The 13,059-nt window shown below is 39.1% G+C and overlaps 1 protein-coding gene across 1 annotated transcript in view; it reads left to right on the top strand.

Moving 5' to 3' along the window:
* Window positions 1-920: 920 nt before the first annotated feature.
* Window positions 921-13,059, top strand: part of USH2A (usherin) — a gene marked incomplete at its 3' end in the record, with an annotated part of 372,555 nt that continues 360,416 nt past the window's right edge. The window contains exons 1-2 of the mRNA XM_084203202.1: window positions 921-1,429; window positions 6,581-6,746. Of these exons, the coding sequence (XP_084059328.1) occupies window positions 945-1,429; window positions 6,581-6,746 (651 nt within the window). The 5' untranslated portion in view covers window positions 921-944. The remainder of the gene's footprint in view (window positions 1,430-6,580; window positions 6,747-13,059) is intronic.

Raw genomic sequence — 13,059 nt, 5'->3', positions numbered from 1 at the left:
AGGCCGCGGCGTTGCCGGGCGACGGCGGCGCCGCCGCGGGGAGCGCCGGGCTCCGCTGGCCCCGCTGGCTGCGCGCCGCTCCCGGCCGGGCAATCGCGCTAAATCAGCCCTGCCACCGCTGCCCCGGCCCGGTGCGCCCCGGCGCTGGCGCTCGCTGTTAGAAAAAGCTCCACACGGGACAGATGGGGAACGTGGTTTTAATCAGCTTTGCCGAGCGCTGAGAGGAGCAGCCGGCGTGAGGTGGGCGGCGGGGTAAGGCACGAGGGGACGGTAGGAAGAGCGCTCCTGGCTCCCCGGGGAGCGCGGGTGTCCCTCGGGAATAGCGCGGGGGGATGGCAGCTGCCAGGGAGCGGCGCGAGGCTGAGGTAAGCGCCGGGGGGCTGCAGGCGTGAGGTCCGGCCAACTCGCCCGAAACCCTCGGCAGAGACTTTCAGAGGCCCAAGTTGCGTGTCCCGGTTTGCTGCCGTGTCCCGTATTCCGTACCGTGACATACAAAGCCAGGTGACGCGACGGATCCGGGATAAACTCCGCTCGGCCATGAGCCTGCGCGCCCTCGAGCCGGCCTAATGCCATGGCCTTGGCTCGGAGAAATGTCTCGGCCCTAGCTGGCCAGGGTGTGCAGGTGGGCCTGCTGGCTGGAATCTGGACTAAGCATTCAAACCCTTGAAATCCCTAGCCGAGCATCACCTGTGTTGGTGCAAAAGAGCAGGTTTCTCCTACGGACTGTGTCTGTTTTCTGTGGTTTGCAGATCCCGGCTGTCACCCACGTGTGGTTTGCTGGCCAGAAGACGTAGATGTCCCTTGTGACTAAGTCCTTGCATGGGCGTTTTGAGGATGAAACGCTACATAAACTCTTAAAGCACAGCACCTGAGGACATTCCTACCGACATGGACATCATTATTTATTTACGTTTGCTTTAATCAGGAGGAGCTTTTTTGTAAACATGAATTGCCGGGCTCTTTCCTTGAGATGTCGTTTCTTGTTTCATGCTATTGAAACATTAATCTTAACTTATTATGACTCCTTTGTGTTGGTCAGCTCTCAGGGACATTTCCCTAGGCTTGAAAATGTGGGAGCTTTCAAGAATGTGTCAATCGTGCCAACTCAAGCCACTTGTGGGCTGCCAGACCGAAGTACTTTTTGTCACAGCTCAGTAGCTGTCCAAAGTATTATATCCTGCACTCAGAAGTTTTGTGTTCAGGAATGTCCATATAGGTCATCACCTTCGTCCTACAAACCACTTCTTTCAGAAGGCCTTGGTACCTGTATTACAGAGGACAAGAGGGATTTGCATCCAGGGTCCTCCAGCAATGCTTCCAGTTTTATTTTTCATAATCACAAAGATTGCTTCTCTACTCCCCGTCTTCCAAGGCTTGGAGCTTCATTTACGTTAACTGTATGGTTGAAACCTGAGCAAGAAGGTGTAATGTAAGTAGTATTGAAGGTGTTTACTTTCCTGGTGCTCTTAAAAAAATTGATCATTGTAGTCACAGTCATTATTAGCAAGCTTTTTAAACTTTTAAAAGGTGTGGTGGGAAACTGTGACGTTTATAGAGCTGTATTTAGGTTGGGGTCTTCCCAGATGTCAAGACAATTGGCTTCAGTTTCATGGCATTGACTCAGATGGTAGTCCAATGGCTTTCAGTGTTTGGAACTATTCATACATAATATACATGTCTTTTCTCAAAAAGAGAAATTTGTGTTTCCAGTTTGCATTCCTTCTAAAAGCTGCTAGAAAATTACGTTTTCACAGGGTTGTGCTGTTGCTGCTTTCATGATGAAAAAAGAATTATCTAAGATGTTAGGACTTCTCCAACACAAGTTTGTCTTAAAAGCAAACACGGAAAGCCACCAAAATGTCGGTTTTGGACATATAGAAAGGAGATCATTGTGTTCCTGAAGGATCTGGGCAATGTTGCCTGACTGGCAAACTGCATTGCTGCTTTAACAAATGATTCCACTGTTTAAACTGCTAGTGAAATTTCACTAGGTGCTCACAAAATAGAGGTGGCTAAACATGTTCCCTCTGCTATTTGCCTATATTTTGCATTTTCAGGAAATACTGCTAGGAGTGACCGTTCAGCTTGACTGGGCCTTTCTGTAATGAAAAACCTGCTTTTTGAAAAATGCATCCCAGATCCTGCAAAAAAAGTTCAGTCATCTATCACAAAATGCAGAGCCTCCTACTCTTTCTTACCTTCATTGTGTAGATCTCTTTAACATAAAGCACAAAGAGTATAGGTTGTTCCTTTGGACAACATGCCACAAATGATTTTAGAATGTATTCTTAGAATGTAGGTAATCATCTGCTTTGTTGAGGCATTCTTGATACTTATTTTGCATGCTGATGTGAAATAGTCACTTGTCTAAGGGTAGCAAAGTCATCAGAAAAAATAGAAATATCTAAAATCATGTAAAATTATAGTATGTTTTATGCAGTTATAATTACCTTAAAAAACTTGACCCAACTGTGAAATTTGTGGTTATGGAGTGGAAATAAATGATACTGCAGAGCAAAAGGGACTTCTGAGTTGAAGTTAAATAATTTCAGCTGATGGTATGTGTAAAGGCATCCCTGGAGCTTTGGCCTGTAGTTTTCTATAAAATGGTTGAATCTTGAATGTCAGAGAGTCCATTTCTGGTGTGTTCCCATGCCATGAATTCCTGTCCACACACATGAGAGCTCATCGGAGTCTCCTTCATCAAAGCACATGCCTAACTCGGAGCAGAAGCATCCTGCTAATTCCCAAGCAAGCTGTTGCAGCAATATGTTGAGTGAGATCTGTGAAAGTCTTTTGTCAATGGGATAGGCTTTGATGCGTGGAGCCTAAAACAATGTAATGTTATGTCCTTAGTTTCAAATGATTAAGTGCTGTGAAGAAACCAGACTCTACTGATGACTGATAAGCCATGGACTAGTGCAAAAGATTAGCTTCCAATTGCTGCTGTGTTAATAACTACAGAGTGTACATATTCCTGTTCAGCGGGTTTTATAGATCGCTTTAAAATTTAAATGTTTTTATTCAATTTTTGTAATAGATCACTTCACTCTTATGCCTTGTGAGATTTGCTGCTATTCAACATGTCGGAAAGACAATGGTAAAGCCCAGTCATGAATACTGAAAATGGACAGCAGTTATTCCAATGGTCAGGATGATATGCCACTGTCCAGGTGCTTTTGTTTCACTGGCACAGAAAGATTTGTGTTAATTTCTCTTTTTTCATAAAAGGAATACTGAACTCCAGTTCTGGTGGAACAGTTGTTACACATAAATAGCCATTGAAACTTGACTCAGAAGGCATCTCAGAAAAGAGAATAATTTACCAGCAGACTAAGATGCTTTCCCTTTTCTTATATTGCTTTAGTCAGTCCTTCAGGTTGGCAGTTGAAGTTTGACTTACTGGATGTCCTACATTTTGAAGTCCCTGGTGGCGAGTTGTCCCTGTTACATGTCATTTGTGAGACCTTTTAAACCCCATTATCGCAGCAGAGGAGCCTCACAGAAGTGGGATGCATTCTAACAAAATCTTTGTTTTCCCACAAAGCCTTAGGAAGATCAGCCAGAACGAGCTGCTCATTTTGCCAGTAGAATGATTGAAAGTTTAACAAGGTGGCTTTTTTTACTGGCAGAGTGCTCTTATATCAAGTACAGCAGACCCCTGTGTTTTGGACATGCCATACCAATGTGTTTTTGTGCTGAATTTTATATGGCCTGTCTGTGAGAGTGTGTGCTTAGGAAAGAAGCTAGGAGTGTTGCTGTACAGTATCCCATTACATCCTGTGACATTCTGTTAGGCATGTACCCATGGAAGAGAATAGTGGGATTTTTGTTAGTAGTTATTGTGCTGGCTGAAATGAGAGCGTGATGTGAGGATCCAAGTCTGAAGGCCCTTTAAAGATTGTACATCAGCAGACACAACAAGAATTTTCTTCATCAGTTTCATATACCAAGTTTTCTTATGTGAATCTAGGAGACAATACACTGACACAGAGAGAAGAGTCAGGTCATGTTACAGATTTATTTGCAGCCCTCATGTTCTTCTAAGATGTTTAGTAAAGATATTTGTAGGCATGCTTTTAAGTCACTGCATATTAGAAATATTGAAGAAAAGCAAGAGTGAGAAAGCATTGATATTTGTACTTCAGTCTTTAAATTTTCTTTCCCTTTAGGCAGTAAGGGGACAGAGTTCTTGCCCCTGAGTTTCATTCTAGCCTCATTCTTCCTCTTGCTGTGTGTACTCATCAGTTAATATAATTGCCTTCAGTAAGCCTGTGTGTAGCCTGTATGAAAGCATTAGCACAATGTAGGAAACTGTGTATGATAATAGCCCTTCACAATGGAATAGGATAAGAATATGGGCACAAGCTTTGCATATGTGAGTAACCATTACAGGCAGCTTATATCAATGTAGTGTGAACTGCAGCAAGTTCAGATGCCCAGAAGACATTGGTGGTGTCAAGAAGTGAGCTGAGACCTTTTACAAGTAAAAGGATCAGCAGGAATGGCCTGATTGTGAAGTGGATAGCATGTAGATTTTTTTAAACTTTACTTATTTAAGGGATGAAAATCATATGGCAGTACTTATTATCCCTTCAGATGTTTTACGTTAGGAATTAAGTTGAAAGGGTCATCTGATTTTGAACCAGTGCAGGTGTTCCCATTTGCTGCAGTTGATGTGTGGGCAGCACCAGTGCAGCCATGTTAGATTCTCTAGAATATTTTTCTCTTTGAAAGCTGACCAAGGGAATTTGTGTTACTGGCTTTTTTCCCTCCAACCCCACCACTGAGACATATGTAGTCCGGTACTGGCTCTGTGGGACTGTAGGTTTACCAGAAGTTGAAGACTTCAGAAAGAATAGTGGCTTCTCTCTGTAATCATGGCTGGAATGGAAAATCAAGCTCAGAGTGAGAAGTAATGCCTCTTACTATTTCACCTATGATAGAACTAGTTTGGATTTTTTTCTTTTTCCTTCCCTCTCTTCTGTTTTCCCTCTTGATTTTCCTGTTTTACTAGTAAGTCACAATTCACATTTGTTCTTTCCAGTTTTCAAAGTGATGTACATCAAGGTCGCTTCTCTTCTTAAAGTCATGACACCTTTGGGGATAAAAACAATGTGGGGATGTTTGTTTTAGATAAGTAAAATAAACAAAATCCTGGATTATCCAATTATTGTTTATCCAGGAACTGGGTAAATCCAGTTCCTAAATATTTTGCTACTTAGCTGAGCCTTCCTTCACATTTATTATCTAACAAAACTAGCATGTTTGCAAGCAAACAAAATATTGAAAAGACCATGGACAATTTATTAAGAAATGTGGTTTTAGTAAGGTTGGAAAAAGAAGTCTTCATTTTGCTAGGTATTTCATTGACAACATTCCAGCAGGCTAGAATAATAACAGCAGGAATTAATTTTTCCTTGGATTTAAAAGTGAATTAGTGACTAATGGTAGTATCAAAGAACAACCTTTTTGATAATTTTCCTTCATAAATGCAGAGTAGATGAAGACATCAGTAGGTAAGGGTTTTCTGTTTTCATTTTTTTTCTCTGAAATATGGGTAACTAAATACTATCTCATACAAATTTTATATGCTTCCCTCTTGTGACTTAGTGCACTGATTTAGTCTGATGTAACTGTTAAGATATTTGACTTTTCATGGGTCAATACACTGAGAACGGTATTTTTCAAGAAGCTCAAATGGGAAGCATAGAACTTTTTTTCTTGTATTTATGATTGCTTTAATAAAATACAAAGTTTTTACGCAAGCATATGGAGCCTGTGCTTTCTCAAGACTCTTGACATGATGGTTATTGGATTGGCAAAAACATTTCATCAGCTTGAAATGCAAAATAATTTGCTATGGATAGTATTCTCTATACCTTATATGACATTATTGTATTTGCTATTGATGTGACTTCTTTGTGGGGAAAAATTCCTAATAAGTGTCTGGATATCCTCATTGCCTTGCTCTAGTTTCTTAGGTTAAAGAAAGACACAGCAAAGGGGAGAGTGTAGGGTACGCTGGTGTTAGGGCTGCCTTACCTGTGCAGATTAGGTGTAAAGATGGAAGGCTTATTAACAAAGCATGTAATTTGTACTGCTTTTTGTGGTTGTATTGCATTTGCCTTGTTAGACTAAGGAAAATTAAAGTGCTTTCACGGGATGTACTAAGTTGCACAGCTTTGTATGAAAAGTGTGGCAGAGACTTGCACAGTCACTGTGGTTTCTGTCTGAACCTTCAAGAGAGGAGGCAAGGTGGCCCTCTCTTTGACCCCCAGATGAGCTAGGGTTGCCAGCATTCAATACACAAAGCAAAACACAAAAAACAACCAACCAAAACTCCAACACAACCCAAAACCCTCACAGATTGAGACGGAAAAGATCTTTGCTAAAGTTCTTTTACACTTAGTACATCTTGTGACTTTTACTGTCACTGAGCATCTTCTCAAGAGCTGTATTTTTAATGTTTATTTTAATACATTCTGGTTAGCATCACTTTACAGAATAGCACCTTGGCAAGAATGTGTATATGTGTGTGCCTCTGACCTTATGTTGTTTTTCTTGGTTATTTCCAAAGGTGTGTGATAGAAAAAGCTATTGATGGGCAGACTGTGTTCAAACTCACAATCTCTGAGAAAGAGACCATGTTTTATTATCGCACAGTAAATGGTTTGCAGCCACCAATAAAAGTAATGACACTGGGGAGAATTCTTGTGAAGAAATGGATTCATCTTAGTGTGCAGGTAAGTAAAATAAAAACGATTTAATATTTGTTGAAATACAACATTTGTGTGGGAGTAGTATAACTGTATAAATATAAAAGAATAAATTGGGGGATGTAAATGATAACTCTTGAGTCTCGTAGGTAAAGATCTTAATTTGGAAGCGCATTTTGAGGCAATTGCTAATTTAGGACTGGAAAGAAATGCTGTGCCCATTCTTCTGAACAAGCAGACTGTACAAAACCAAAAAATCTCACCTTTAAAAACATGAGTATGGGAGGTGAAAAAAAACTTGTATTAATATTTTAGCTACTTATATCTAACATTACTGATTAGTCTTGGGTCTCAGATGATTTCCTATAGAAGGGAATGCCATTCTCATCTATACATACTAATGTACTTACCTTATGGACTTCTGTTCCATTTAATTTTAAAAACTTCTTACGTAAGTAAATGTGCACATAAGTAAATGTGTGAGCTTGTGCAGGATCAGTCAAGCTAGTAAGTTAAGAGCTATTACCTCTTGTTTTAGGAATATGATTCAGAATTGTTAGAGCACAATCCCTGTGTTCTAAAAGTCTTCTGTTGACATAACTTTTTAATAAGTGTACAAATATCCACCGAGGATAAAGCAAAATTGAGTTTGTTAAAATTTAAACTGTATGTACAAAAATCAGTGAACAAACACAGAAGAAATTAAAATTCAGTTATTTGCATGTCTTGTAATTCCCAATAGACACCCTAGTAAATTCTATTTGTGAGCCAAGTTCAACTAATAATTATGAAACACAATTATCAGGTATTGAAATGTTTATCTTTTCCTTCCTTCATTTTCTTTATCCGTTCTATTAAATTTCATTTGGTCTACAGCACAATCAAGAATAGTTTTGCTGCTTTCTTGAAACTTGCTAAAAGGTATTGACTGTGATTTGGATTTTTAGTGCTGAGCTTGTCACTTGTAAGAAGTATCTAAGCCGACGTCTTGATTTTTTTGCAGTTTTCTTTTTTCCAGGATGACTGCATGGTAGTGTGAATAAGATTTTGGCTGTTGGATTAAAAGAGTGACCTTAAGGTAGAACTAATGAACTTCACACTTCAGGCACTCCAAGAGTGCTATATTACTGCTGTTGCTGTCAGCCACATTTTGTACCTCAGAAACTGCTAAAGCCTGGCACAGCCAAGTGAAAGTGAAAGGACTGGTTAAATACACACACAGATCTTGAACTGCATTACAAAGGAACGTGAAGCGCCCTGTGGAATTTGGTCCTTTGTTTCTCTGTAGAAAGTTGTTCAATTCATAGCAGGAGTAAAGAAATATAGCTTCTTGACCCTTAAAGAAACTGCAGGCTTAATGCCTTTTCGAAGTTTCTGAGCTGGGGTAGAACCTTCCTGTGCTTGGTGCTATAGTAGGATGCAACTTGCCATTAAAAGATGATTGTGGCTGCAGCCTGGTCCATTTAGGCTTTGGCCTGGCTATCAAACTTAAGGCAAAGGTTTGTTTGTTTGTTTGTTTGTTTGTTTTTTAGCAGGGGGCCAAAAGCATTTTTTTTCCATAATGGACAATGACAGCATGAGCAAGACCGTACAAAAATATGCTAAGTAACTTCCATCTGGAAGTGTCTGTGTCTCATACACCCAGATTCTTGGCAACAGACACCATGACAAAAAAGTGTGAAGTATTGGTTACAGATGTGAAACTGAATTTAGAGAGAGTAAAAACATGGTGGGATGGCAGATATGTTTGGAATTCAGGTGTAAGAGCATATGCCTATTCAGGAATGATAAAAAATGAAAGCTAAATGGTGGAATAGCACCAAATAGTAATTAAATGATAAGAGGGAAGGAAAGAAGAAAGGATAGCACAGACTGAAAATAATTTCTTTGGAATAAAATAATTCTAGGGGAAGAGAAGGCTAGTAAATTAATTCTACTGAGGTAATCTAGGAATTTAAATCCTTGGGTTTGTATTTAGATATGTAATTTGTTAGAGGGAACTACTACTAAGAACTGTGTCATTTCAGAGACTTATTTTCCAGTTTATGGCTGGGAAATTTAAGTTCTGCTAACAGGAGCAGGGCCCAAACATTCGTGTGTGTTCTGCATGAAGGGTTTCTTCATTGAGTAGCTGCTGAAGCAGAAAGTCTGGGTATACCAGCTTTGTTAAGTAATGAGGGTGTTATCAGCGGTGTTGGTCTCAAGAATAATATTGAGCATTCATAACTAGAGTCAGATGAAATAGAAGAGTAAACAGTTCTTTGTTTCTCTCAGAACACTTTTGGGTTTCAAAGTGAACAAACACATGCAACTATTTTTATGAAATAAGGTAAATTTTGGAGTCTGGAGATTGAATGGAAAAAAAAGCCTAGAGATTTTTTAAAATTGATAAAATAGAATTAAGAGAAATATTTGCCCTTAAAGTAGAAAAGTATGGATATGTATTGCCCAGGCTTATCTGTGTGAATAAGTACCCCTGCAGCTAGAGAGGGCAAAGCATGTGAGAACTGGGGAATGGGGAAGTGAATTCACAGAGAATGCTGTGTAGGATAGAAATAAAACTATAAAGTGATTGATATTAATTAGACTGTCAAATGGTAAAAAATTCTTACAATTTTTTTTGTGTAAGAAGGCAAGACCTGAGTACAGTCAGAGTGTGCTTGAGATCAAGCATGATTTGAGTAAGGTCCCCGGAATATATAAATACCTTGGTTCTGTTTTCAGGAGTCACAGAGCAAAACCAATCAGGGTAGCAGAAATGAATGTATGGAAACAAAAGTGATCATAAAGAGTAGAAGCGGGACTATGCAAGCTGATTGTGTACATGCTGCTGCAAACAGATGGTCTTTGTCCAAAAATTCTGGAAGAATTGGCACACAAAATCCTTTGACAAAGAGACATTCTATGCAAAGCTACCAGTCAGAGATGGAGCTATAATGCTTCTGTTTAGGAAAGGTGTCATGTTGATGCCAACCAGCAGTCAAGCACCTCGGCCCTCTTCACCCCTGCCAGTGGAACAGGGGAGACAACAGAAATAGCAAAAGTGAGAAAAGCTCATGAAGGAAAGGGACGGTGAGGGGAGCAAATGATATAAAGGCAATCACTCCCCACCTCCCACAAGCAGACCACTGCCCAACCAATTTCTTAGCAGCAGGCCACCTTGAAAGTAAAATCCCTATCTCCTTACATTTCTTCTTCTACCCTACTTTTTATTGCTGAGCATGAGGCTCATAGTAAGAGTAAGGAGTATCTTTTTGTCCTAGTTGTCCCCCTTCCCAGTTTCTTGGTTCAACCCTGGCTTATTGCTGAAGTGGAATGGGGAGTTCAGCTGGGAAAAGAGAAGGGCTTGACCTTGGGCAAGCTCTCTTTGGCAACAACTAAAATACTGGTGTGTTATCAGTGCTGTTTTACCCCCAGATTTGAAACACAGCACAGGGTGTTTTGAAAAAATGTACCTTCACCCCAGCCAAAGTATGTACCAGGAGGAAGGAAAAAGGATCTTGGTAATGCAGACTTATGTCTTGATGCAGTGGCGTATGAGGATTTAGAAAAGATCTTTGAAGAAATAGATAAAGATGTGGAGCTAAATGAAAAAGGGGATAAAATGCAGTGTGGATTTCCTATAGATAGCTCATCACTGTCTAGCCTCTCAGCTTTTTTTTTTTTTTTATGAGAAAGCTGATTTTCAGGCAAAGTAAATGTGTCAGATTTCGTCTATCTGGAGTTGAGTTTAGCATTGATGTGACAACCTATGAGAAGTTGTAGGGTCAAAGGGAATGCTCATGGGAAGGATTGCAATAGATACTGCTCAGAGGAACTTGCTTATAATCCTGGGGAGGGGGCAGGCACAAAACCAATTAAATTATTTGAGAATTAGTCTTTGGACCAGCCTTGTGTTTTATTTTTGTTAATAATCTTGGCAGAAATATTGAGAATTCCTATCATAACAGCTGGTAATAGACATAATCAGAAAGAGGAATGGTAAGATTTTGTTCAGGAAGAATGGCATGAGCAAAAAGACTGGGGGAAGTGGCTTGAAATAAAATTGCTATTACAAAATGCAAAGTAGTGAACTTGAAACTCCTACAAAATTTTCTACTGTTCTAGTTGTTTTCAGTTGGTGAGGATCAAGTCTTTCAGGCTTCTGAAAGTTATAGGTTCCTAATGTGTGTTTGATCTTGATTTAATGATATTTTTAAGGATATAGTTTTAGGTAGATATTTGCAAAAACTCTGAAGGTACACACTGGAGTAAAAGATATATAGCCTTAACTTAAAAGAATCTGATATGTGCTGAAGTGAAACCTCAGAAAAATTGGCATCTTAAAATCTTAACTTCTAAAGAATTAAAAAATTGACCATAATTAAGGTCAATTGTGTACCATATTATCTCTGCCAAGTGAAACCAATATCACATTTATTACACTTACTAACAGCAGCACCATTGTGTATTTTCTTTTTCAGTTTTAATGTTAAGAGTCTTTCACTTTCCCTTTGATACTTTAGAATTTATTTAACCAATTAAGAAGAGTAGAGTTTAGACATGAATTTGCAGATACAGACAAGACTGCTGAAACAGGAGATTCTTTGAGAACATGTCAGATTGATGTTTTTGTTTCATATTTAGTGTCTGAAATTATAAAAATAGTCTTTTTGCTGGCCTTTATTTTGCCTGATCATATCTATGTAACTCTGCCATGTTTTGGCAGACTATAGCACATTAAAAGCTTTGGAAAGTAAGTTTAAAATCTAAATGCAGAGAGGTAACCGTGACTGAATTACTCTCCTGGGAGGAAAATGCTCTTAGAGTGCCTATTGAAATCAGCATTATCATTTCAATACATGTCAAATATGAGTCATTTCCTAGTTTAGGCAAAATTTCTTTATAAATCTTTAAATCTTCCAGTTCTTTCAAGAAAAGGTTAAAGTACTTATGATTTAATGAGACCGCTTTACATCATAACTGTTTGACTATCAAGAGAAAACTTGTCCTTTCCAATTTGTGAAATCCTTTTATTTTCTGCACAAGTTTTTGAATACTTTACAGTTATTTTATAAGCAAAGAACCTGAGACTTAAAAGCAGGGAGGCAAATATTTATTCTATATACTCTCTATGTATGTCTTACTAAATGCAGGTTGTTCTAAACTGTATGGTCCCTGAGTTTAATAAGGACATGAGAAAGCAAGAAAGCATTTTGATTTAAAAAAACTGCTTTGATCTCCTCTTTAAAGTCATCACTTACTATCTATTAAGAGTAGTTTGTCAGGTCCAAGAAGGGACTGGAGAGTTTGCATTAATTCTGCATTTGGGAGCTTCTTGTCTATTAATTGCAATTGTGTGTTGAAAATATTTGTGAGGATGCAGTCTATCCATATGGCTCATGCTCTGCTCCTGCCAGACAGTGGAAATAAAACACACATTACAGTCTGTCATGTATTTGAATTTGTGTTTAAAGAACTGTTCACAGACACAATGAGCGTGGAGCTCCTTCAGCATCTATTCTGCTACTGTTGTAGGCCATTCAGGTACTGCTGCTGGACATTCAGCCTCTGTGTTCTTTAATATCAGTAAAACTTCGTTTTTTTCCTGCATCCAGAGGTCCTACTATGGTTCTTGCCTCTTCTCCTCGTGTTCTGTGGGTATTAGGATGCTGACTGTGTACATTTGAAAGCTCTGCTGTAACTTCAGCTTCTTGAGAAAAGAGCGTATTTCCCAGATGATTGATTCTACTCGCACTGTCTCTTAAACTACTTATTTTCTTACCCGAGTATGAGTTTGAATATATTTGCAGATTTAAATTTGCAGTCTAACAGCTGCCTTGGAACACAAGGCAAGGAGCTTTGCCTGGGCTAAAATTTTAATTTCAGAGAATGCCAAAAATACAATGCCGTCTTGATTCCACTTCTGAAAATTGCAAATGTTTTTTGTAATTGCAATTGCAAATACCACTGAAATATGCCCAGACTCTGTTATATATGGTAGGAATGGAATTAAGCCTTTGTGTAGCCAGTACTGAGAGGAGGTAGTATTGAATGTTTTGCAGAAGCTATGCCTTATTTGTCTAGAGAGTTTCAAGATTTGAAAACCATCAATCTTCAATTTGCTTTGCAAGAAGTTTCTTTTCTTATACAAAAATAAATTGCAGCCAATTGTATTTTTAATAATGAAAACACTCCATTAAGAGTGATTTGCGTTCTTATTTTTCCCCCAGTTTCAAAACTTTGTCCTGCAGGTCTCAGGTACTTTTGTGTGCCCTTGAGTTGCATGGGGAGAAACTATAAGAGTTTGGAAGTGTCTCCTTGTGTTTCTTATAGCAGTTGATACACTGCAGTAAGAGGA

This window comes from Fringilla coelebs (assembly GCF_963513975.1).
Source record: "Fringilla coelebs genome assembly, chromosome: 3".
In the NCBI taxonomy this organism is placed as follows: Eukaryota; Metazoa; Chordata; class Aves; order Passeriformes; family Fringillidae; genus Fringilla; species Fringilla coelebs.
This window is presented reverse-complemented; position numbering and strand designations above follow the sequence as displayed.